Below are 26,509 nucleotides of genomic sequence, written 5' to 3'. Positions count from 1 at the left end.
GGAGCCCATAGATATCTACAACGCAAATGCGCCACCCACCTTGAGATATAAGTTTTAAGGTCTCAGTATAGTTACAACAGCTGCCCCACCCTTCGAACCGAAACGCATTGCTGCTTCACGGCTGAAATAGGCAGGGTGGTGGTACCTACCCGTGCGGACTCACAAGAGGTCCTACCACCAGTAATATAGCTTTCGTGATTCGCGTTACTGGAATTATTGTAAGCTCGTCACGTTACATTGACCTCTTTTTCTTTTACCTATTCGCAGTTAGCTGAAGGGGCTATTACAGCTATGCCCAGACCGGTAGATGAGCTCACAAGCTCAACCTGAAAGAATTTGCTAACACTAGCCCTAGCGAGAGAAGCGCTTCGCAGAATCTACCACCGGATCGGAAACGCGACCCAATGAGAAGATCCGGCGAGAAACTCAGTGGGCTGTATCTGTGGGGTCATTTACTCGCCGAGCCCTTCGTCGCAAGCGATGGGTTCGACGAGAACGGTGACCGGTGCTTGTGGTACCTAAAAGCACCGTTAATGGATCGGGAGGACCCGTAATGACTTGTTTAGGGTGACGTCGACTGTTTACCATTCGGTCTACAGGATCAGGTTTTAATTTTATTTTATACAAAATTTAGGTCTTTTATTCAACGATTGAGGCACTACGAAGTCTGCCGGGTCAGCTAGTATGTATATAAAACTGGAAACAAAACGCTAAAAGATTATCATCAAAAATGTTTCAAACTCCTGTGCTAAGGTCGTGCCATAGATAAATCATATTTTTTTTTACCGCGCCGAGTAGCTACCGTGCGCCCAGACATTTAAAAAAAAAACACTAAACGATTTATGGCGCGCAAGCAGCTCTCTATACGGACCGTCTTTTAAAATATTACCCGCAATTTGTATCAGTTTAAATTAAAATGCGTGAAAAGTTACATTTCGATTACAATATTATTTTTTTAATCAGTAATCCCTTTATTATTTGTTTGTATTTGTTGGCAGCACTGTTAGTCTTGTTTAGTTTTTTTTCTTTCTTCTATGAGCCGTAGGAAGTCCCTGTTAAATAAATTTCAGATTAATCCAAAAGTATCTCGATAAGAATTTATAGCTTCCGTGGTTCTTAGCTTAGCAAATGAGACAGGGATTATTTGACTTTGAGGCTTCAGAATTAATTTAAACGATCTTATTGAGAATAGGAATTCATCCCCGAGAGGGCAAATATAAACTTGGAAAATAATTAAACATATGAGCTTTTTTTTTCGTTTTCTAGTTCCTTAAGGCTTTAAAAAATCTGCCAATTTTTTTATCAAAACAATAGCGATGCAAGTGTACTTCTTTTTTTTTATTACCTAAGCTGATAGCCTTTAGAAACTATTTCAACGTAACCTTAACTAGTAGGTGAGCTCACGGCGCTCAAACCTGACGACGTTGCTAACACGAACCCTAGCAAGAGCCGTGCTTCGCAGAATCTACCATCGGATCGGAAAAGCGACCCACTGAGAAGATCCGGCGAGAAACTCAGTGGGCTTTGTCTGTGGGTTAATTTACTCGTCGAGCCCTTCGTCGTAAGCGACGGGTTCTACTAGAACGATGACCGGTGCTGGAGGTACCTAAAAGCACCGTTAGTGGATCGGGAGGATCCGAAATTACGTGTTTGGTGTGACGTCGACTGCTTTCCATTCTGTTCGCAGGATCGGGAATGTAGTTACCGGCGGCCACGATGAGAGGGTTCTCGTGTCGTGCCGCTTTATCGAAGTGGGCGAGTGTTCTTCTATACGCGACTTAAGACCGTCGTTATTGCAAAGGCATACAGATTTAGACCTCATGTCATAAGTTTGGGAGCGGCCACAGCAGAATTCATGTTTCTGTGTCTCCATGCGACTCCTATATGTTTTGGATTAAATATTTTAAAAAAACATAGTAGTGGGATTGGTTTGATTATTGCATTTTCGCGATATCAATCTGGTGGTAGATTCAGCGAAGCGTTGCTCTTGTTAGGGCTAGTGTTAGCAAATTTTCTCAGGTCGAGTATAGGTCGACCTAACCCAATAAGCTCCCAAAGGACAAAATATGCAATGCAGACTTTCAATTCATTTTTTTATAACAGTGCCATCTATGAAACATTTTAAAAAACACATCACAATAAATCCAACTAATAAGTTGTGTTTAAATTTACGTCGGTTAATGAACGAACAAAACTGCTACATGCTACTTATATGTATTTAAGATAATTCAGTGTAAATATATTACAAAGAAAAATACATACGTGATTGCTGATTTAAAATGTTTTGCTTCACACAGATTATTGTGACCAATGCTGTGTTCTCTTTCAAAAGTTTGAAAAGTAAACGGAGCGCTCGAAGATTTTCTGGACTGTACCAATTTGTTCTGTAACTGTTATCATTTATGAGTACGATAGGATTCATTAATATTAAAAATCAATATTAAAATTTCAAAAGCAAATTATAAATTCAAATTCTTAAAGCGACATCTACAATGATTAATGAAAACTAAGTTTAAAAAACATTGTTTTGAACTCATAATAGTTCATAAGGTTGTCGATAGATGACACTGTGAAACAAAACTTTTATATTTTCTTTTAGCGTTAATTACCAAATCATTTGTTCTCTACGTCTTGATACTACTTTTTATTAATCAATGATTTTAAAAGAACACGTTTGAAGAGCTTCCTGGTGCTAATTGATAATATCACCACGGACTGCCGAAAAGCCTTGAACGACATTTTTAATATTCTACGTAAGAAAAAAAACCATGGAATGTATAACATATGTATGTTGAAGTCGTTGTGGCCTAAAGGCTAAGACGTCCGGTGCATTCGTATTTTGCGATGTTCGAATCCCGCAGGCGGGTACCAATTTTTCTAATGAAATACGTACTCAACATGTTCACGATTGACTTCCACGGCGAAGGAATAACATAGTGTAGTAAAAATCAAACCCACAAAATTATAATTTGCATAATTACTGGTGGTAGGACCTCTTGTGAGTCTACCACCCTGCCTATTTCTGCCTTGAAGCAGTAGTGCGTTTCGATTTGAAGGGCGGGGCAGCCGTTGTAACTATACTGAGACCTTTAGAACTTATATCTCAAGGTAGGTTGCGGCCTTTACGTTGTAGAGGTTTGTGGGCTCCGGTAGCCCCTTGACACCAGGCGGGCCGTGAGTTCGTCCCATCTATGCAATAAAATAAAATAAATCATATGTGTGTGTGTGTGTGTGTGTGTGTGTGCAAGTCACACAAACAATAGAAGTGTGTAGAGACGCGAGACCGTATGGAGCGCTTCGTGATTTGTCGGCGCCGCTCGGAGCCGCTTCGGCAAGCCAATCGCGGCACACTTATTTTTTTTCGTTTCATTTCATTTCGTTTCATCGACTTTGAAATCACAACGATTCTAAAGAAGCTTCACTTTAAAAAATGTATACACCTTAACCGCCAACTCATAGGGAACGACTCTGTCCCCTTTCGAATGTAGCATCAAAATCGGAAGGTCCGGAACCACGGCGAGATACTCATCAGTCGTGAACGAATAGTCGGGAGAATCGGTGAACGGTTTTACGAACGTATTCTTGAAGTAGGGCAGCCAGGAAACCAGCTGAGCGAGAGAAAAGGTTCCTTTTCGTAACATATCAAGGGAAATAGGGTTTAATTGTAATGGTATTAATGGTTGTTGTTACCGCACTTAACTGGTGGTAAGACGTCTTGTGAGTCCGCGAGGCTAGGTACCACCGCCATTTTTTTTTTTTTTTTTTTTTCGGGTAGAGGGCCGAACCTCCTACGAGGTCCCCGCGCAAAAGGGGCGCGCGGGGTATGTGAGACTCAACGGTCTGCATGGTGTTGTGAGCAGACCGCGGGCCCATGGATTTTAGGACCCACCCACTAAACGACTCCACTGCACTCTTACACCCGACGTCCGGTCCCCTCCGAGGTCAGAACCCGGATGAGGTAGGGGGGCTACCGCGGTCAACACTACAACCAGACGGCGCGGCTCACCCCAAGGACGCCCAGCCGACGGAGCCTTCGAGGCGAATCGAAGGCTCTGAAACGTCGGCCGTCTCGGTACGGCAGCCCGTCGGGCCGCCCAGACGGTGCCGCTGGTGTCCCGGAATACCCCTATGGGTACCACCGCCCTGCCTATTTCTGCCGTGAAGCGTTTCGGTTTGAAGGGCGGGGCAGCCGTTGTAACTATACGGATACCTTAGAACTGATATCTCAAAGTGGGTGGCGCATTTACGTCGTAGATGTCTATGGGCTCCAGTAACCACTTAACACCATGTGGGCTGTGAGCTCGTCCATCCATATAAGCAATAAAAAAAAGCGCTCAGACAAAACCGCGGAGGGGAGTTAATTCAGGCTGGACGGAAAATATATCTGGAAATTTTACGGTAGGCAGCGGCTTGGCTCTGCCCCTGGCATTGCTAAAGTCCATGGGCGACGATAACCACTCACCATCAGGTGGGCCGTATGTTCGTCTGCCTACACGGGCAATAAATAAATAAAAACGCATTGTGATTGATATTTCTGAGATGGTTCTAAACTCTGCTCTGGTGGATGGTCTCTGACGGGACCATCTCTTTCTAAGTGCCAATTCACGTTGTCAAGTCAATGGACTGTACAATGGATTCATAAAATGATAATCTTCTTCTTCTATATAAATAAAAATGAATTGCTGTTCGTTAGTCTCGCTAAAACTCGAGAACGGCTGGACTGATTTGGCTAATTTTGGTCTCGAATTATTTGTGGAAGTCCAGAGAAGGTTTAAAACGTAGATAAATATGAAAATGCTCGGAATTAAATAAAAATAACAAGTTTGTTTTTCCTTTGATGTGTCCCCCGTCGGACGGATTCCTTTTGTTTGTTTTAAGTTTCTTTTATACAAAAGTTTAGGTCCCTTGTGCATCGATTGAGGCACTACGAAGTCTGCCGGGTCGGCTAGTATCTAATAATAATAAATAAAACGATTATTTCTACTACTTTCGATAGAGGATGTTTGGCGATTTCGTCCTTCAAATTATTGAAGGGAGCCTCCAAGACCAGCGCATCAGGAAGCCTCAGTTTCTCTGAGCCTCTCTCTTGACACAGCTCTTCCAAGTTGGATACGAAATTTGCCGCGACAGCAGTTCCTGTAGAAAAAACACAAAAAGGCATTAAAATGTTAGACATTTCAAAGTACCCACGCTTTTTATGATACACTAGCTTTTGCCCGCGACTTCGTCCGCGTGGAATAGTTTATTTTAGAACAAATTTGGTTAGCATAAAAAACGTTATAGTGAGCCAACCTTAACATATAGACATATGCTGTCGCGGACTTTTTTTTAGATCTTTTAAAGGGGAACAATTCTGTCATACATTATTTTAGCTAAATTATAACCGTTTCTACAGCGTACGCAGCGAAAGCTCTCAAAAGGTAAAAATTACCCTGATTTTGAAACATTCTTTATTAGTACACCGCTTGCATTAGTCTTAGCGTGATGTTATATAGCCTATAGCCTTTCTCAATAAATGGGCTATCTAACACTGAAATAATTTTTCAAATTGGACCAGTAGTTCCTGAGATTAGCGCGTTTAAACAAACAAGCTCTTCAGCTTTATAATATTAGTATAGATGACATAAAAAAAAAAAAAAAATTTTGTGGCAGCGGTGAGGGGACTTTTTGGCGGGAACGCGAGAAGCGAAGTTGTGTGATTCGTTTTATTTTGTCTTTATAGTATTTCTTCAGTCAGTGGTTTAAATGTATAATAACGGTGATTTATTAACTGTTTAGTCTCTGTGAAAGTTCACAAATGTAGGAAAATGAAACAAAGCCGCCGGACGTATAGTCGGATTTTTTATTAGACGAAGTCAACTGACGTTTACTGTGTTGTCAGTTTTTGATGAAATAAAAATAGTGTTGTGACAAAGTGAACGATTGAAAAAACTCCTGAATTAATGAAATTGCCTCGATTGTCTAGTGAATAGTCGGTGTGCCGAATTGCCGATATCGGGTACGGGGTTCGAATTTTAGGCGTGCTTTGTATATACCAACGACTTTTCGACGAAATATTATGTTCCTATAGTATCTACCTGTACCGAATATCGAGTGTTTTAAACATTAAGAAAAACATTGCGAGGAAGCTTGTAAGACTGTCCTATTTCCAATACATCATATAGTTGAAACTATAGATGTATAAAATATAACAATTATAGGTAGGTAATGAAAATAAAAAAAACCTGATTGTAGTTACATACTACTAGTAACATATATTGGAGCACTTTAATACAATTTTATTGTAAAATATAAATTATATTCTTTTATAATTTGAAATTAATGATTAACTCTTCACACTCATTGTTCATTCATGTGATTGAACGAGAGCTGAACGCATCACTATTACTTTAAATATAGCAACATTATTTCACAAAGTGACATTAGCTACTGTCAGCTGGCTTCGTCTAATTAAAAATCCGATTATAGCTTCTCGGTATGCTCCGAAAAGTCCACTGAAAAGTTTCAATCAATATCCACCATTTTACTAAGATTAAATTTCATCCCATATCATCTCATCTCATTTCATTTAATTTCAGCTCATGATTAATGTTCCAAATTATTCAAATACAAATAAAATTAAGAAAAAAATACAAGATTAGGCTGTATGTTATGATACCGTTGCATTTAAAATTGGAAAAATAGAACTACTACTGACAGCTGACAGCTGACGTTGTTGTCACTCTGACACAAACCCGGGCGGTAATGACATTATTTCATAAATATTATGTGCATCAACTATGGCATTACGAAGCCTTCAGTAATTGGACGGCAAGACGCCCCCGGGGCGGTGGTCCGTCTGTCGGTGTAGCGCCAGAGAGAATACTAATTGCACCGTCTCAATTATAATAACAACTAGCTCAAACAATTTATTTCGTAATAAACTCTCTTTGCCTGGCCATATAAGTTTAATTATAAACATGATTAATTAGTATTTCAGAGCCTATTCAATACAAACAAACAAGCAAATCTTTCCTCTTCATAATATAAGTATAGATTTACTGCAGCTTACTTGATGCTCAGTAATCACGTCAAACACAAACATTACCCAACGAATGTCCCCAAACGAAAACTGTGGGTTCCTCCTCGAGATCCAGGGTCTTTAGGAGCCACGAGTACACGTGGAACAAGTCCTCGACCACGCCTCGTTCTGTTGGCTTTACCTTTGTTGAATCTCCGTAACCTTAACAAAGAAAACCCTATTGTATAAGCCCTGAACGTAGTCTTAATGATCAACTAAATCAGCCTTTCTCAAAGTGGGCAATAAGCCCCCTTGTGGGCGCTGCAGGCCTAAAGGGGGGCGGTAAGAGACCCTGAAAAAAAAGGGGACGTTGTGTAGAGGCTTGGGAGGCGATTTGTAAATTCATCTAGGAGGACTCTTAGACATCGACTAAGCTCACGCTATAGTGGTTTTTTAAGTATGTGACAAAATAGGGGCGCTAAAAGTAATTTATTCTCAAAGTGGGCAGTAGACAAAATAAGCTTGGGAACCCCTGAACTAAATTAACTAACCATTAGACCTACTGAATGGTCAAAGATTATGGCATCAGTTACCGGTTGGAATATACCTGATGCACTAAAAATTGCCGAAGATAAAGAGATACACTGAAAATATTAGTTCAACGAACAATCAGAGAACCTTAGCCCACTGAGTTTCTCGCCGGATTTTCTCAGTGCATCGCGATTCCGATCCGGTGGTAGATTTAGCGAAGTACTGCTCTTGCTAGGGCTAGTAGGGTTAGTAATTCCGCGCCTTATTGGAATAGCCTCTTAGGCTACCAACGATTGAGTAAGAAAAAATCAAGAGCTGTTGGAAATTAATCCTTCAATTATAATAACAAAATACGCTTTTATAGAAAATCGCGGGATGCATGGTATTAGTAGTTATAAATATTTTCTGAACAGATATAAGTAGAAGGGTTATTTTGATAATATTCTGAAAAGCACCCCCCGCATTTTTTACAATAAAATAATTTTTCTTACACTATTTTTAATTCGAATTTATTAATTTTTTTTTTTTTTTATTGTATTTTCTATAAAAGCGTATTATGTTAGTTTTTTTAAACTATTCATTATTTTTAATTTTTTAGCTGAATTTCAAATTTCTTTTTTCAGTTTTTTTTTTAATTTAAATTGTCATCGGTCCATAATAAGTATACCAAATTTCGAGTTAATCCGACGTTTTGAAGGGGATCGAAATCATGTTCAAAGATTCCGTCACATATTAACATACATACGTCTGAACATACATACGTATTAACTAAAAAAAAAACAAAAATCCTACCTCTGTAATCAAAAGTGACAACGTGGAAATTTAGCTCCTGGAACACGCTGTATATCTTCAAGCGGTGTGGGGAAGCGCGGTGGTTTGAGTTACCTTCGAAAAATACAAGTTTCAAACCGACCCCAGAAAAAAATCCACCCCAATACTGGAATTTTACCTAAACTTATAGTCTAAATATTTTACTAGCCGAGCTAATGACCGAGCTTTGCTCGGTTTTTTTTTTGATAACGCCATCTTGTTGTGTCTTTAAAGCGGTCAGTTGCCCTCAATTAAGAAAAATAGTATTATTATTCGCCAATAGATGTCGGGAAGAGTTGATTATTGAAAACACGAATAAAACAACATTTTCTGAAAATAAATCGTAATCGTAATCGTAAATCGTATCGTAGTAAAAAGTAAATTTTATGAAAATCGTTGAAGCCGTTGCCGAGATTCAGATTATATACATATATTAATATACAAGAATTGCTTGTTCAACGGATTTTTCAAAAATAAAATAACTAATTTATTGCAGAAAATTTATCATATGTTATGTATTCCAACAACATAAATAAATATTTGTTTTTTTTTCTAACAATTTATAAACATTGCACTAAGGCTGACTAATAATTATATTACATAAAAAAAAACTAATTAAATTTCTTTGATTCCAGAAAATGGAAAAATCGATTATTATTTTAAATGTCCAATGAAATTAATTGATTAAATCGTTTCGATTATATTTTTTTACCGAAAGTGCCAAAGTTATAATTCACAAATAATAGATGAATTGAATTTGTTGAATTATCAATTAAACAGAAAATTATTAATTATCAGAACTAATTAATCATGTTGAGCAATCTTGATAAGACTAAAAAAAAATTTACTTTAAAAAAAATTCCGCCCTAAAAAAATTACCGCCCTGGGCACTTGCCCCGACTGACCCTAGTGTAAATCCACCACTGTTCAAACTATGAGCTAGCATTGAGCCTTGAAATAGTAACGATATCAAAACACAAAGCCTATTTCGGCAGAGAAGCAGTAATGCGTTTCCGCTTGAAGGGCGGGGCAGCCCTTGTACTGGTAAAAGTGAGACCCTTACAACTCATGTCTCGCGGTAGGTGGCGGCATTTGTCTAGTGAGTCCGCGCGGGTAGGTACCACCACCCTGCCTATTTCTGCCGTGAAGCAGTCATGCGTTTCGGTTTGAAGGGTGGGGCAGCCGTTGTAACTATACTGAGACCTTAGAACTTATATCTCAAGGTGGGTGGCGCATTTACGTCATAGATGACTAGGGGCTCTAGTAACTACTTAACACCAGGTGGGCTGCGAGCTCGTCCACCTATATAAGCAATAAAAGTCTGTATTGGTGGTAGAAGTATTGTAAGACTTCAATTGTCAATGGCAAATTCAAGGGTAAATGAATCTACTCCATTATTATTTGGTCACACCAAAATCAATAGTTGACTAACCATGACAATACAGTATGACAGGATTCCTGCTATTCTTAAGCTCATGAAAGGTATTATTGGTTTTGAGATCAGCGACGTCCTTAATTTCAGAGTTCGGCAGTATATGCCAGATTCCTTTGAGAGAAAAAGAAAATAATTCAATAATAAGAAAAAACGTCTTAATAGTTTGGGCTTTCGTTTGAAACTATGTATATGTAACGGACGAGACGTCAGCTGTCATGCCCTGGCGCCAGCCAAGCCGCCAAGCCATGTTAACACGCCCCCTTCCGCCACTGCCGCTAGTCAAAGCCAACGAAGGGGGGATAGTGTTAATAAAAGAAGCCATGCCGGCCATTTCTACCTGCTTTCTGCTTTCTCGCACAAATAAAAGAACTTGTCGTTACGCTGCTGGTTTTTTTGTCACATCATTTGCAACATATACTCTTATTTATCTTCGAAGATTGTCATGGTTATTGCCTACCGTCAGTGAGTCGTTTTACTCATGGTCACAAACAATACCAACGTCAAAGTTTCTAACTTCAAATGCCAATAAAACCTATAAGTTTTTTTCTATTTCTACCTAATAATTCGCCTATCACTCTTATCCAATTCAAAGCTAGATAAAGTTACTACAGTCCTCTTTTTGGTACAAATTAATTAACTGAAAAATTTATTGAATAAAACTATAAATACATTCACTAGGCGATAATTAAAAACATTGCTTCAACAAGGACATATCGCATAGCTTGAGAAATATCTCGAATGCAATTTTAATGTTACACTACATTCTGTTAATCAACTATCTCCGCATCTCAATCCTCACACAGTCTAAATAACTAAGGAGAGTTCACGTCAGGAAGGGGGGTTCTAAAACCATATCAATCCAATCCTCCAATCATCCAATAATCGGCGTATTTCGCATTTAATCGATTTGGAATCTGTTTGTTACCTAATAATGTAACTAGCGACTCGCCCTGGCTTCGCTTCGGAAACTGTAATTTATTGTTGATGTCTCCACTATTTAATGGATGTTATTATACATGTAAACCTTCCTCTTCAATCACTCTATCTATTAAAAAAACCGCATCAAAATCCGTTGCGTAGTTTTAAAGATTTAAGCATACACAGGGATATAGGGACAGAGAAAGCGACTTTGTTTTATACTATGTAGTGATTACAAAATCTACTATTATATATATTTTTCTTTTTTTTTCTCTCTTAAATATCTACAATCAGTATCCTGTACTTTTATTAGTGTTGCGTTGAAATTCATTGCGTAGTCAGTATAAGAGCGAGATTCCAGTTATAAATGAATATAACTAGTCAGGTCATAAGTATTGTCACACAGTAAAAACTTTTCTTTTAGAATGCTGGCCACAAAAAAGTTTATTGAATTCGAATTTCGAATTGTTCATGAAAATTAAAATGTATACTTTTAGAATTTTACTCATTTTTAAATATGGAGTGGACGCTTAAAGAAGACCGTGTTGCAGTTATTGCGTTGCATCGTTGCGGTTACGCGCCAATTCAAATTTTGAACATACTGAAAAATTTGAATATAACCAAAAGATTCGTTTATGGCACCATCAAACGATACAATGAAGACTCTAGTGTAGATGACAGGTCAAGAAGTGGTCGCCCTCGGTCTGTTAGGACTCCAGCAGTGATAAAAGCTGTGAAGGCGCGAATTCAAAGAAATCCCAAACGTAAGCAGAAACTGTTGGCCCTTCAGATGGGGTTAAGCAGAACCACGGTGAAAAGGGTATTAAATGAAGACTTAGGGCTTCGGGCATATCGAAGAAAAACAGGACATCGTTTGAATGCTCGTCTAATGGACCTGAGACTGAAGAGATGCCGCGCTTTGTTGAAGCGGTACGCGGGAAAAAAATATCGGGAAATTCTTTTTTCGGATGAAAAAGTTTTTACCGTAGAAGAGAGCTACAACAAACAAAATGATAAGGTGTGCGCACACAGTAGTGAAGAAGCGAGCAACCGTATTCCGCGTGTCCAACGAGGTCATTTTCCATCCTCGCTCATGGTATGGTTGGGAGTTTCTTATTGGGGCTTAACAGAGGTACATTTTTGTGAGAAAGGTGTAAAAACGAATGCAGTTGTGTATCAAAATACAGTCCTGACGAACCTTGTGGAACCTGTTTCTCATACCATGTTCAATAGCAGGCACTGGGTATTCGAACAAGATTCGGCGCCAGCTCATAGAGCGAAGAGCACACAAGACTGGCTGGCGGCGCGTGAAATCGACTTCATCCGGCACGAAGACTGACCCTCCTCCAGTCCAGATTTGAATACGTTAGATTACAAAATATGGCAACACTGGGAGGAAAAGGCGTGCTCAAAGCTTCATCCCAATTTGGAGTCACTCAAGACATCCTTGATTAAGGCAGCCGCCGATATTGACATGGACCTCGTTCGTGCTGCGATAGACGACTGGCCGCGCAGATTGAAGGCCTGTATTCAAAATCACGGAGGTCATTTTGAATAAACTTTAGTGTCATAAGAATCTATGTTTTGTTAAGTTTATTTTGGTATATGAATGGTTACATAATGAATAAACTTGTTTCAATTATTTTACATTAAACATGTGACAGAATTTATGACCTGACTAGGTAATTTTGTTTTTAAATCCGCTGCAGCTGTGTACCCAAACATTTTTATTTTATCGAAAATTTAATCTTCGTAAAATTACCTAATCTGATGAGAAAATTGTCCACGATCGAACGGAACTCAATGTTGAGGTTTCTCCCGCATGTAACGCTGCAACTAGACGGGCTATCGTAGTTCAAGTTTCTCGGAAAGTTTACTGGAACCAGAATCAGGCGTAATTCGTATTAGCTGCAATGATAAAATCCAGCGAATCCGGTGAGAATGCGCTGACAATATATATACAAGAAAATCTAGTAAAAATAAAGTACTAAAACTATGTAGTAAAAGTAAACAAGAAAAGAAGTCGTCGTGGCCTAAAGGATAAGACGTCCGGTGCATTCGTATGTAGCGATGCACCGGTGTTCGAATCCTGCTGGCGGGTACCAATTTTTCTAATGAAATACGTACTCAACAAATGTTCACGATTGACTGCCACGGTGAAGGAATAACATCGTGTAATAAAAAATCAAACCCGCAAAATTATAACTTGCGTAATTACTGGTGGTAGGACCTCTTGTGAGTCCGCAAGGGTAGGTACCACCACCCTGCCTATTTCTGCCGTGAAGCAGTAATGCGTTTCGGTTTGAAGGGCGAGGCAGCTGTTGTGACTACTGAGACCTTAGAACTTATATCTCCAAGTTGTAGATGTCTATGGGCTCCAATAACCACTTAACACCAGGTGGGCTGTGAGCTCGTCTACTCATCTAAGCAATAAAAAATATAAAGCTTTCAGACCGGAAGTCTACAGAGAAACACAGTACCACTACCAGAACCAGTAATGCGTTTCGGTTTGAAGGGTAGGGCAGCCGTTGTACTGTTAAAACTGAGACTCAGAACTTATGTCTGGAGGTGGGTGGCGCCATTTACGTTGTAAATGTTTATGGGCTCCGGTAACCACTTAACACCAGGCGGGCCGTGAGCTCGTCCAACCATCCAAGCAGCAAAAATAAAAGAAGATGTGTAGTGTCGTGGGACACCGGATAGGAACGAAGCTCCTTATTATAAAAATATTAATATTAAGTTCTATTCGAGGTATAAAGAAAATAAAACTGCAGGTTTCGCAACAACCCACGGTCATTCGGTAACGTGCGAACTTATTGTGTTACACTTCATTCACGGTTGTTTGCTTAAGAGTTAGTGTATTGCGCAAACGAACGCTCTGATTGTCAATGAATGATAAAAAAATATGTTATTTTTGTACGTTATTACAAAGCTAAGTCGTACACTGTGTGCATTACTAATAAAAATCTTACGTTACGGACGTTTTTTTGCTACGTTCCAAAGTAAAACCATTTTCGTTTCTACATCGCGATAGATATGAGAATGGCTTCGCTTTGTAACTCTACTTTGATGACGTCCAAAGTACTAACTGCAATTAGAGAATACCACTTTCCTCTGGACCGTTTTATTGTATCGGAACATCAGGGGCAGCACGGCAACTTGGAATACCAGGACGCCGGCCGTCAGCGAAGCGCCCGTCGCTAAGAGGAGCCTGAAATACGAAGAGTAGGGCTTCGGGAATTGCTCACGGAACAGAAAATGGTACAGAGCCGTTAGTCGTAAAAATAAATAATAGTTTAAAAAAAAACTAGCTAAATACGCTTTTATAGAAAAACCAACTAAAAAATAGAAAATAAACTTTAATAAATTTGAATTAAAAATAGTGTAAGAAGAAATGATTATGTTGTAAAAAGGCGTGGGGTGCTTTTTCAGGATATTATCAAAATAACCCTTCTGCTCATATCTGTTCATAAAATATTTATAACTATTGATATACCATGACAACCTGTTGGAGTTTGAATATAAATAAAATGGCAGGCAACACTTGACACATGATTACAGATTTCGAATATTAGAATTATTTTAAATGTTTAAAAAACAGATGATTGTATTCTAAGAATAAGTCATTACTTCTCATCTTGACACGGTTAAAGAAACATATAATAGTTTTATTAAAAAATATAATGATAATAATTTTATAATGGTGTAAAAGTGTTCAAACTATCTGCAATATAATTATAATGAAGCAGTGTGTTTTTAAATAGCCCCTCATCACCTAAAGAACCCAATCCCCTCAAATGTAACCGTCCAACACAACCCTTGCCTTTTTTTACAATAAAATAATTTTTTCTTACACTATTTTTAATTTAAATTCATTAAAATTTGTTTTCTATTTTTTAGTTGGATTTTCTATAAAAGCGTATTTTGTTAGTTTTTTTAAACTATTATGTTTTTCATTTCTTAGTTGAATTTCAGTTTTATTTCAATATTTTTTAATATTGTGTTGTCATCGGTCCTTAATAAGTATACCAAATTTCGAGTTAATCCGAGGTTTTGAAGGGGGTCAAAATCATGTTCAAAGATTCCGTTACATACATGCGTCTGAAGCTAATAAAAGCGTATTAATAAATAAAGAAACGGTATAATTAAATGAGCTCACCCAAAAACCATGTTGCGCAGGAAATATTCGACTTTTATTCTGTTTATATTTTAATTTCATTTTATAATTTTTTTTTCAAATATAATTATTTTTGTATAATTTTATAGAAAAGCGTCAGTCATTGCCGATTTTTTACGTCAATATGAACTGACTTTTCATGTGTCAAAACAAAATGTATTAAATTTTTTTTAAAGCTTGTTCAAAAGAGATATGTTAAAGTTAGGAAGTGGTCTATGGGCCCCGATGATGGCTTATCATTAGATTAATAAGTTCTTCTGCCAATAATTTTTTAAGGGCACATAAAAGTCTTAGCAAGATGAATTATTACATTATTGAGTTACTAACGCATTTCAAATAATAAGGAAAGGTCGTCGAAGTCAATTTTCTTTTTTGGCTATAATTGTGTATTACATTATTGTATTTAAAAAAAAAAAAATTGCTTAGTTGGGTGGACGAGTTCCCAGGCCCCTGGTGTTAAGTGGTTACTGGAGCCCATTGACATATACAACGTAAATGCGCCACCCACCTTGAGGTATAAGTTCTAAGATCTCAGTATAGTTACAACGGCTGCTCCTCTCTTCAAACCGAAACGCATTACTACTTCACGGCAGAAATAGGCGGGGCGGTGGTACCTACCCGTGTGGACTCACAAGAGGTCCTACCATCAGTTTGAAATCTTTAATAACTCGACAGTTCCAAAGAACCTTGATCTTCAAGTTCAAGAATATACTTTGGACTGGTAGCGGAATAGAGATCTTGAAGGATGAAGGGAATCTATCAGGGGTACTATGTTACTGGCGGTAAGTTAAAAAATCCAAGGTATGCTGTCGTATAGTTTATTGTTAATTAGAATTATTTGAAAAATAATTGATTTAATTCGAAGCAAATATCTTCTTAAGTAAACTTCCGAGTTTATTGAAAAGTGTTAATACTTTTTCTTTATTCGATGACGCGTCACTGGAGCTTTCTGAAATGAAATCGTACAGTTATCCCTTCTGATGGTAAAGCGGGATGCGAGGGGGTTTGGTGTGCTTTTGTTTTGTAGGTGGCGCATTTACGTTGTAGATGTCTATGGGCTCCAGTAACCACATAACACCAGATAGGGTTTTAAGCTCATCCACCCATCTAAGCAATAAAATAAAAGCTTAGTGCCCGTTTTTTTAAACATCACTGTAACAGCTTCCTACGTTTGCCGCTAGGGGCGCTGTTCCAACTCCATACTTTGAGTTAACTTTTACGCTATCGAGAACGTTAAAAACTCATACACTCACGTGAGCTCACCTACACGCTAGGGTGAAAAAAAGGTCCTAACAAATATTAAACAAGAAAGTACCAGTCGATTCTTCCTTGTTGGTAAATTTCTTTTTAAAGGCGGTTAGTTTAGATTTCGAAGAGTTGCTCGATGATGAGAAGGACGAGCCGCCTCCTGAAGACTCATCAGGGTTGCTGGTAGTGCTCTCTGCTTCGTTTCCACTCTCATCCGTGGTTTCTGTTCCAAAATAGAAAAATAATCAAAGAGTTAGTTGTGACTTTTATTGTTTTCCTAAACGTAAAAACCGATCAAGGCCCTTTTTATTGTGTGTAGTCCTAATTATTTTTCTATGATAATAGTAGTTCATCTTACTCTTTGCAACATCAGCTCTTGGTCAGTTGAAGTCCCTTCGAAATTGGCCCAGCCGTTTCGGAAATGAACCCCGTCAAACAAATGCACACACGAATTTTTTTCTTAAGTACTTTCTTTACTACTGTTACGCCGGTAAGAGTAACGCCATCTATCGCCGAATAGTCGAACGAATATCGACGGATCTAGTAGCACTTAGAACGCTCGAGAAGTACAACGCCATCTATTGTCAGATAGCGGAAACACAATACTAGAGATGTGTGGAATATTCTCGATAATTCTAGGGATGAGGTATCGGCTATAATAGCGTTGTAGAGATGGCACGCAGCCAGTTAGTAATCGGAACTACTCGAAGCGAAACAGCGAACGGATCACCTGAAGCGAAGCGGAACAAGCGAATTGAGAGTTTTAAAGTGTTTGTTGTGTGTTTTAAGTCTTCTAAGTGTCCAATACAGTTTTTTAGTTGTACTTTGGTGGAATTTTATTTATCCCGAACCCCAGCGCGTAACAGTACTTATTTTAGTAAAAACTCGTCATTTTGAATTTAAAATGGCCTAATCGATTTAATTTATTGGAATCGAGTTTGACGAATAAAACTATAATATATCGATTATTTTTTCTTCTAGTATTATCGATTCGAATTCTCATCCGTATGTTATAGCCGAAATGATAACATAACATGTAAAAAAACCAATGTAAGATCAAGCCCCATCTAATTTTAAGCGAATATCGGAGCTGGTAGATGTCTCAAACTAAACTAAAAATCTAACCCGCAAAATTATAATTTGCGTAATTAGGGGAGGTAGGACCTCTTGTGAGTCCGCGCGGGTAGGTACCTACACTCTGCCAATTTCTGTCGTGAAGCAGTAATGCGTTTCGGTTTGAAGGGTGGGGCAGTCGTTGTAACTATATTTGAGACCTTAGAACTTATATCTCAAGGTGAGTGGCGCATTTAGTTTGTAGATGTCTATGGGCAGCGAAGTGGGCTGTAAGCTCGTCAACCCATCTAAGCAATAAATAAAAAAAAAGATAAACAGCCTGAGACCTAGAGCTAAACAACGCTAAGCTGTTTTTTATGTTAGTTCTTCCAACATATCGTTGATGTGAGCAAAGAATTAACTAGAAATACCTGGTGATTGTTTCTTCTTGCCTAATTTCTTTGAGAAATGAGACTGTTTAGATTTCGATGAGTTTCCTGACCAGGAAAAGGGCGAGCCACCTCCTGCAGACTGATCAGGGTTGTCGGTATTGCTCTCTGCTTCTTTTCCACCCTCATCTGTAGTTTCCGCATTAAAAGAACGAAGAAAAGAAAAAAAGAATGAATATCATCAGTTGAGTTAAACTTTTTTTTATTGCCTTTGTAGGCAGACGAGCATACTGTTGGCAACTCCAACATTTTAGTATGGAAAATAAAATTATATGACTGGCAACATTGTTGATGTCACTCTCTTCCTTTTTTATAATTTTCACCGCAAGCGGACGTGTTTATCATATTAATAAAATATCAAGTGCATAAACATACAAATAAACCGTATTGCAGCAAAAAGCACAAGTTTTCTTTATCATAGCAACCGGCCCATACAGCCCGCACCAAAACACATATGGCCCACCTGAGGGAAAGTGGTCACCGCCGCTTATGGACATCAGCAACATTATTTTCTATTTTTTACTTGGATTTTCTATAAATGCGTATTTTGTTAGTTTTTTTAAACTATTATTTATTTTTCTTTTTTAGGTGAATTTCAATTTTTTCAAATTTGTTTTTTAATATTAAATTGTCGTCGGTCCTTAAATAAGTATACCAAATTTCGAGTTAATCCGACGTTTTGAAAGGGGTCAAAATTATGTTCAAAGATTCCGTTACATGTACGTCTAAAGCAAATAAACGCGTATTAAAAAGAAGAAGAAGAAGATAAACAAATAATCAATTAGAAATACCTGGCGATTGTTTCTTCTTGCCTAATTTCTTTGAGAAATGAGAATGTTTAGATTTCGATGAGTTTCCTGACCAGGAAAAGGGCGAGCCACCTCCGGCAGACTGATCAGGGTTGTCGGTACTGCTCTCTGCTTCTTTTCCACCCTCATCTGTGGGTCAGTGAATCATTGGCATACTCGTAGTAAGCGTATTCAACATCAAGTTGTGGTCGGACTCTGTGAGAATATTTTTTAAGAAGGAAGGATTACTGGTGGTCCGAAGGGCTTTCCGATTTCACCAGGATAGGTGAGTGAGTAAAAGGGCCAGCCAGGAAGAGTGGGATTTGCTAATAGTTGCTCGAGCGCCTCCGAAGGAGACCTAACAGTTCAAGGTCAGCTGCTTCGGGAATGCATCTACCACCGGATCGGAATCGCGACCCACTGAGAAGATCCGTCGAGAAACTCAGTGGACTGTGTCTGAGGGTTAATTTTCACGACGAGCCCTTCGTCCCATTCGACAGGTTCGACGAGAACGATGACCGGTGCTTGGAATTCCTAAAAGTTCAAATTTTCTTGTTCGGAACTTCTTCCTAAGCAAGCTTATTTTTCTAGTAAGTATCTATCTAGTGTTTTATCTATTACATATTCGTTACCAAAAATATGGAGAAAGGAAGGATAATTAGGATAAGGAAGGAGTTTGGTGGTAAGTAACTATACTTGAGACCTTAGAACTTATATCTCAACGTGGGTGGCGCATTTACGTTGTAGATGTCTATGGGTTCTTGTAACCACCTAACACCAGGTGGGCTGTGAGCTCGTCCACCCATCTAAGCAATAAAAAATAAAATAAAAAAAAAGTAACAAAAACGATTTCTTTTTTGATGAAGAGGTTTGTCACCATAAGAAAAGCGTGAGGTGCTTTTCAGGAGATTATCAAAATAACCCTTCTACGCATATCTGTTCATAAAATATTTAGAACTACTGATACCATGCACGCCACGCTTTTTTTTTTACAATAAAATCATTTTTCCTTACACTATTTTTAATTCAAATTTATTAAAATTTATTTTCTGTTTTTTAGTTGGATTTTCTATAAATGCATATTTTGTTAGTTTTTTTAAACTATTATTTATTTTTCATTTTTTAGCTGAATTTCAATTTGTTCAATATTTTTTTCAAATTTATTTTTTATAATTGAATTGTCATCGGGCCTTTATAAGTATACCAAATTTCGAGTTAATCCGGGGTTAAATCATGTTCAAATATTCCGTTACAAACATATAACTAGTCAGGTCATAAGTATTGTCACACAGTAAAAACTTTTCTTTTAGAATGCTGGCCACAAAAAAGTTTATTGAATTTGAATTTCGAATTGTTCATGAAAATAAAAATGTATACTTTTAGAATTTTACTCATTTTTAAATATGGAGTGGACGCTTAAAGAAGACCGTGTTGCAGTTATTGCGTTGTATCGTTGCGGTTACGCGCCAATTCAAATTTATAACATACTGAAAAATTTGAATATAACCAAAATATTCGTTTATCGTACCATCAAACGATACAATGAAGACTCTAGTGTAGATGACAGGTCAAGAGGTGGTCGCCCTTGGTCTGTTAGGACTCCAGCAGTGATAAAAGCTGTGAAGGCGCGAATTCAAAGAAATCCCAAACGTAAGCAGAAACTGTTGGCCCTTCAGATGGGGTTAAGCAGAACCACGGTGAAAAGGGTGTTAAATGAAGACTTAGGGCTTCGGGCATATCGAAGAAAAACAGGACATCGTTTGAATGCTCGTCTAATGGACCTGAGACTGAAGAGATGCCGCGCTTTGTTGAAGCGGTACGCGGGAAAAAAATATCGGGAAATTCTTTTTTCGGATGAAAAAAATTTTACCGTAGAAGAGTGCTACAACAAACAAAATGATAAGGTGTACGCACACAGTAGTGAAGAAGCGAGCAACCGTATTCCGCGTGTCCAACGAGGTCATTTTCCATCCTCGCTCATGGTATGGTTGGGAGTTTCTTATTGGGGCTTAACAGAGGTACATTTTTGTGAGAAAGGTGTAAAAACGAATGCAGTTGTGTATCAAAATACAGTCCTGACGAACCTTGTGGAACCTGTTTCTCATACCATGTTCAATAACAGGCACTGGGTATTCCAACAAGATTCGGCGCCAGCTCATAGAGCGAAGAGCACACAAGACTGGCTGGCGGCGCGTGAAATCGACTTCATCCGGCACGAAGACTGGCCCTCCCCCAGTCCAGATTTGAATCCGTTAGATTACAAGATATGGCAACACTTGGAGGAAAAGGCGTGCTCAAAGCCTCATCCCAATTTGGAGTCACTCAAGACATCCTTGATTAAGGCAGCCGCCGATATTGACATGGACCTCGTTCGTGCTGCGATAGACGACTGGCCGCGCAGATTGAAGGCCTGTATTCAAAATCACGGAGGTAATTTTGAATAAACTTTAGTGTCATAAGAATCTATGTTTTGTTAAGTTTATTTTGGTATATGAATGGTTACATAATGAATAAACTTGTTTCAATTATTTTACATTAAACATGTGACAGAATTTATGACCTGACTAGGTATATACGTCTGAAGCTAATAAAAGCGTATTAAAAAGAAGAAGAAGATAAACAAATTTTAATAATCAATTACAAATACCTGGCGATTGTTTCTTCTTGCCTAATTTCTTTGAGAAATGAGAATGTTTAGATTTCGATGAGCTTCCTGGTGAGGAAGAGGAGGGGCCACCTTCTGAAGACTGATCGGGGCTATCGGTACTGCTCTCAGGTTCATTTCCACCGTCGTCTGTGGCTTATGCGTAAATAACATACCATTAGTGCAGTTAAGGAATTAAGTTAGCTATAGCTTCTTTGATTTTCGTGAATCTTAACTAAGTAGTGGTCCGAAATGGTCGAAATTCGACTATAATTAATTGAAATTATAAGTTTGAACATTATTATGGTTATATTGTCAAACACTATTAGATTTTTTTTTAATATAATCACATATTTCGCCAAGACTACACATAGACAAATAATATTAAAGATAAACAATATTAACCTATTTTCAATTTGACCACAGTTTTTGACAAAGTAAAGTTTGTCAATAAACAAAGAGTATATATTATACTTATATGTGTGTGTCAAATAGTTGGCAGTGTGTGTAATGTTTTCTTTATTGATTTAATGTATCTTTTATGCCTTATTTTAAAAAAAATATGAGCATTGTGCCCTCTTTGTCTATATTCTCTATAAGTGTGGGAAATTTCATACTCCTCCGTCCGCGCAATGTTCGTAAAAAGGGGTACAAAGTTTTTGCTTCACGTATTAATATATAGATTAACCTATGATTTGAGCTGAGTATTTGAAATAACTGAAATGAGTCAGGAAAGCTTGTTTAATAACATTATTGCGATAGTTTGCTTGCTTACCTTTAGCAGAGAGGAAGTGAACCTGAAAAACAAACAATGTGTCCGTTTCAGGAATCTCATGCAAGTGATATTGATTACAGGGCGCGTTGGAGACGTCTTTTTAACCCACAGACACAGGTGGACTATGACCTTGTTTACCAATTCACGTGAGATCTAAATAAAAAAAACATCGTAATCCCAATAATAATTCGACCATCGAAATCTAATAAACATACTTACGCTTAAAGCAATGAACAAAAAGAATAACAGTTTTTTATCCATTTGTAAATTGAGAGAAGTCTCTGTAACAAAATTAATGATTAATTCGTATTCTTTGTAAAAATAATGATTATTGGATTACCGATCATTGTAAAATACATGCAATATTTTTGTTAAGCAATGTCATTTAACGGAATCCACGATGATAATTGTGTTGGACTACTACGGTATCATACCGTCAAACAGAGCGCCAGCGCTATGAGCGCTACATCTGTTCATAAAATATTTATAACTACTGATACCATGCACCCCACGCATTTTTTTATATTTTTATTAAAATTTATTTTCAATTTTTTAGTTGGATTTTCTATAAGAGCGTATTTTGTTAGTTTTTTTTAAATCTATTATTTATTTTTCATTTTTTAGTTGAATTTCAATTTTTTCAATTGTTTTTTTAATATTGAATTGTCATCGCTCCTTGATAAGTATACCAAATTTCGAGTTAATCCGATGTTTTGAAGGGGTCAAAATCATGTTCAAAGATTCCGTTACAAACATACATACCTACGTCTAATAAAAGTCCCCGTTACTATTTAGTTTGTATATCAATGATATACCCCGGTCTCCGGAGACCCATCTGGCGCTCTTCGCCGATGACACCGCCATCTACTACTCGTGTAGGAAGAAGGCGTTGCTTCATCGACGACTTCAGACCGCAGCTACTACCATGGGACAGTGGTTCCGGAAGTGGCGCATCGACATCAACCCCACGAAAAGCACAGCGGTGCTCTTCAAAAGGGGTCGCCCTCCGAACACCACGATGAGCATCCCTCTCCCGACTAGGCGCGTCAACACCTCCGCCTCCGCCATTCGCCCAATCACGATGTTCGACCAGCCCATACCGTGGGCCCCGAAGGTCAAATATTTAGGCGACACCCTCGACAGTAGGATGACATTCCGCCCTCACATCAAGACGGTACGCGACCGTGCCGCCTTCATTCTAGGACGTCTCTACCCGATGATATGCAGGCGAAGTAAAATGTCCCTTAGAAATAAGGTGACACTCTACAAAACTTGCATACGCCCCGTCATGACCTATGCAAGTGTAGTGTTCGCGCACGCGGCCCGCACTCACTTAAAATCCTTCCAAATCATTCAATCCCGTTTTTGCAGGATAGCCGTCGGAGCCCCGTGGTTCGTCAGGAACGTCGACCTCCACGACGACCTGGACTTAGAGTCCACCAGTAAGTACTACATTCCCGATCCTGCGGATAGAATGGAAAGCAGTCGACGTCGCCCAAAACACGTCATCTCGGATCCTCCCGATCCACTAACGGTGCTTTTAGGTACTTCAAGCACCGGTCACCGTTCTAGTCGAACCCGTCGCTTGCGACAAAGGGCTCGACGAGTAAATTAACTCTCAGACACAGCCCACTGAGTTTCTCGCCGGATCTTCTCAGTGGGTCGCGTTTCCGATCCGGTGGTAGATTCTGCGAAGCACGGCTCTTGCTAGGGTTCGTGTAAGCATCGTCGTCAGGTTTGAGCCCCGTGAACTCACCTACTAGCCACGGTTACGCTGAAATAGCCTCTCAAGGCTATAAGCTTAGGTAAGAAAAACTAATAAAAGCGTATTAAAAATGTCGTAAGCGAGATTCAGGCATCTGTCAAATATCTTGCGTTGTACGACGCCTACCCTCATTGTTGGTTAATAAGCAGCTAGTTCCATGTTAGCTCGATATTTGCGTCATTAAAAAACAAACGAATACTTGAGGCCTATAAAATCAAAGGCAGCTAAACGACATAATGTCGTAAAATCGATTAACAATGGTGCTATCTTGTTTAGTTAGTTGGACACGCTTTTTCGTGCAGTTTTCATGCAAATGCAGCTAAATCTCTAACAAATTCAGTTCAAAAATTTTATATTTACTCAGTACTAAGTACTAATAAACGAAGTTTTATCATTTAAACATTAAGATTATTAGTAATATTCTCATTCTTTATAAATCTGCTTTAAAATAAAGAATGTCGTAGCTATCCGAACAAAGTTATTTCAGCTTCTCAAGCTAGCACTGGCCCTGGCAAGAGCAGTACTTCAATGGATCGGGAGGATCCGTAATGACGTGTTTAGGGCCGATTTTTGGCCGAGACTTGGATTTAGCGTACTTAACAAATGTTCACGATTGACTTCCACGGTGAAGGAATAACATCGTGTAATAAAAATCAAACCCGCAAAATTATAATTTGCGTATTTACTGGTGGCAGGACCTCTTGTGAGTCCGCGCGGGTAGGTACCACCGCCCCGCCTATTTCTGCCGTGAAGCAGTAATGCGTTTCGGTTTGAAGGGTGGGGTAGCCGTTGTGACAATACTGAGACCTTAGAACTATATCTCAAGGTGTGTGGCGCATTTACGTTATAGATGTCTATGGGCTCCGGTAATCACTTAACACCAGGTGGGCTGTGAGCTCGTCCACACATCTAAACAATAAAAATAGAAAAAGAAGCTGCCTTTGATTTTACAGGCCTCACTTGTGAAATAAAAACAAAATAATATTAAATGTACCTGCAATGAACTATCCTATGAATATAGAGCCACTATTAATGTCGATCTTAATTCACTTTAGGTTATAAAGTTTAAAGTTTTATAGCGTTTTTAAAGTAATTTTTACGATGTCATTAATTAAACTATTCACCGATTAACGTAAAAGTGAGTGCTGTAACTGTTTTAGTTTTAAAATGAAATGTATATACAGTGTGTTGTTTTTTAAGTCACCAACTTTTTACAAGCAACGCTACTTATAAATAGAAAATCTGCGTTAGCTCACCGCCAGTTGGCAGAGTTCCCAGAAGGCTGGCAGCATTTTCACGCTGGATAGCAATGCTAATTCTTTGTGCAAAATACGTACCGGCCTTCTGGTCTCCCGAGGCCTCAAAAAGTTTTTTTTTAAGGTCCTTAAAAAAGCTTTTAGCAGATGGGCCCCAGGGGCCCAAAGTTTCCACCCCAAACGGAAGAAAAATGAAATATTTAGAGAGATTTTCATATTTCCGTCGTTTGAGGCCTTCAGCCGTTGAAGCAGCGCTGCCAGCGTTAGAATTAGTCCCAGGAAGATGTGTCGGTGCCATGGTATCTACACAATACAATACAATAGAAGCAACTATAATTTTTTATTATTTAAAACTAGGTTTTGCCAGCGACTTCGTCCGCGTAGAATAATTACTTTGGAATAATGCTAAATTTTACCCGTGACTTCATTTATGCAAAAGGTGAAAATGTTTTTGAATAATAGAATGTTAAGGTATGCTACTTAAGGTTTTTTTTTTTTACTTAGATGAGTGGGCGAGCTCACAGCCCACCTGATGTTAAGTGGTTACTGGAGCCCATAGACATCTACAACGTAAATGCGCCACCCACCTTGAGATATAAGTTCTAAGATCTCAAGTATAGTTACAACGGCTGCCCCACCCTTCAAACCGAAACGCATTACTACTTCACGGCAGAAATAAGCAGGGAGGTGGTACCTACCCGTGCGGACTCACAAGAGGTCCTACCACCAGTAAGGTACCAAAAATCACGCTTTTTTAACCGACTTCAAAAGAGGAGGTTCTCAATTCGACCATTTTTTATATCTATGTATGTTCAACGATTTCTCGAGAATGCTTGAACCGATTCTGATAATTATTATTTTTTTTGTTCGAAAGGGTAGACTTTATTAGTACTCCTCATATAGCCTATAAGCCTTCCTCAACAAATAGACTATCTAACACTGAAATCGGACAAACAGTTCCTGAGATTAGCGCTTTCAAACAAACAAACAAGCTCTTCAGCTTTATAATATTAGTATAGACTATATAAACCTTAATTTTTTATTGTATAGTTGGGTGGTCGAGCTCACCGCCCACCTGTTGTTAAGTGGTTACCGGAGCCCATAGACATCTACGACGTAAATGCCGTCATCCACCTTGACATATTATAAGTTCTAAGGTCTCAAGTATAGTTACAACGACTGCTCCACCCTTCAAACCGAAACGCATTACTGCTTCACTGCAGAAATAGGCGAGGTGGTGGTACCTACCCGTGCGGACTCACAAGAGGTTCTACCACCAGTAAATTAAATTGTAATTTTATTATTGTAATTAAATCAAAACGTGAATAAAAAACTATTTGCCCGCGTTAAATTCTTGGTCACTTAATAGACAATGTTCGAGTTATTTGTGGTCTTAGCTTTTCTCTAGCTTCATATCATTTTGATAGAATATGTTTTGCCTTTGTAGGCAGACGGGCATACGGCCCACCTGATGGTGAGTGGTTACCATCGCCCATGGACATCAGCAATGCCAGGGGCAGAGCCAAGCCGCTGCCTACCGCTTAATACTCTCCACAAGCCTCGTTTGAAGAAGGACATGTCATAGCGCTCGGGAAACACCGTGGAGGGGAGCTCATTCCATAGCCGGATGGTACGTGGCAAAAAAGATCTCTGGAAACGC

General features: G+C 38.6%; 2 protein-coding genes across 2 annotated transcripts; both read right to left on the bottom strand.

Moving 5' to 3' along the window:
• Positions 1-928: 928 nt before the first annotated feature.
• On the bottom strand, positions 929-15,006 carry LOC101741515 (lysophosphatidylserine lipase ABHD12). Its single transcript, XM_021346359.3, has 10 exons — positions 14,854-15,006; positions 13,784-13,905; positions 12,457-12,570; positions 9,774-9,887; positions 8,324-8,416; positions 7,088-7,222; positions 4,988-5,136; positions 3,441-3,608; positions 2,263-2,390; positions 929-1,052 (listed from the first exon to the last, which is right to left on the bottom strand). The coding sequence occupies exons 1-10, from the start codon at positions 14,862-14,864 to the stop codon at positions 1,004-1,006; spliced, it is 1,083 nt and encodes a 360-aa protein (XP_021202034.1). The 5' UTR covers positions 14,865-15,006; the 3' UTR covers positions 929-1,003.
• Positions 15,007-15,673: 667 nt separating this feature from the next.
• Positions 15,674-24,976, bottom strand: LOC101741378 (another transcription unit protein). Its single transcript, XM_004923697.4, has 8 exons — positions 24,588-24,976; positions 22,048-22,109; positions 21,829-21,850; positions 21,057-21,209; positions 18,413-18,559; positions 17,604-17,750; positions 16,187-16,342; positions 15,674-15,820 (listed from the first exon to the last, which is right to left on the bottom strand). Exons 2-8 carry the CDS (start codon positions 22,087-22,089, stop codon positions 15,726-15,728), a joined length of 762 nt encoding a protein of 253 aa, XP_004923754.1. The 5' UTR covers positions 22,090-22,109; positions 24,588-24,976; the 3' UTR covers positions 15,674-15,725.
• Between the last annotated feature and the right edge of the window lie 1,533 nt (positions 24,977-26,509).

This window comes from Bombyx mori, chromosome 24 (genome assembly GCF_030269925.1).
Source record: "Bombyx mori chromosome 24, ASM3026992v2".
NCBI lineage: Eukaryota > Metazoa > Arthropoda > Insecta > Lepidoptera > Bombycidae > Bombyx > Bombyx mori.
The sequence above is the reverse complement of the archived record's forward strand: the minus strand, read 5'-3'. Positions and strand labels throughout refer to the sequence as shown.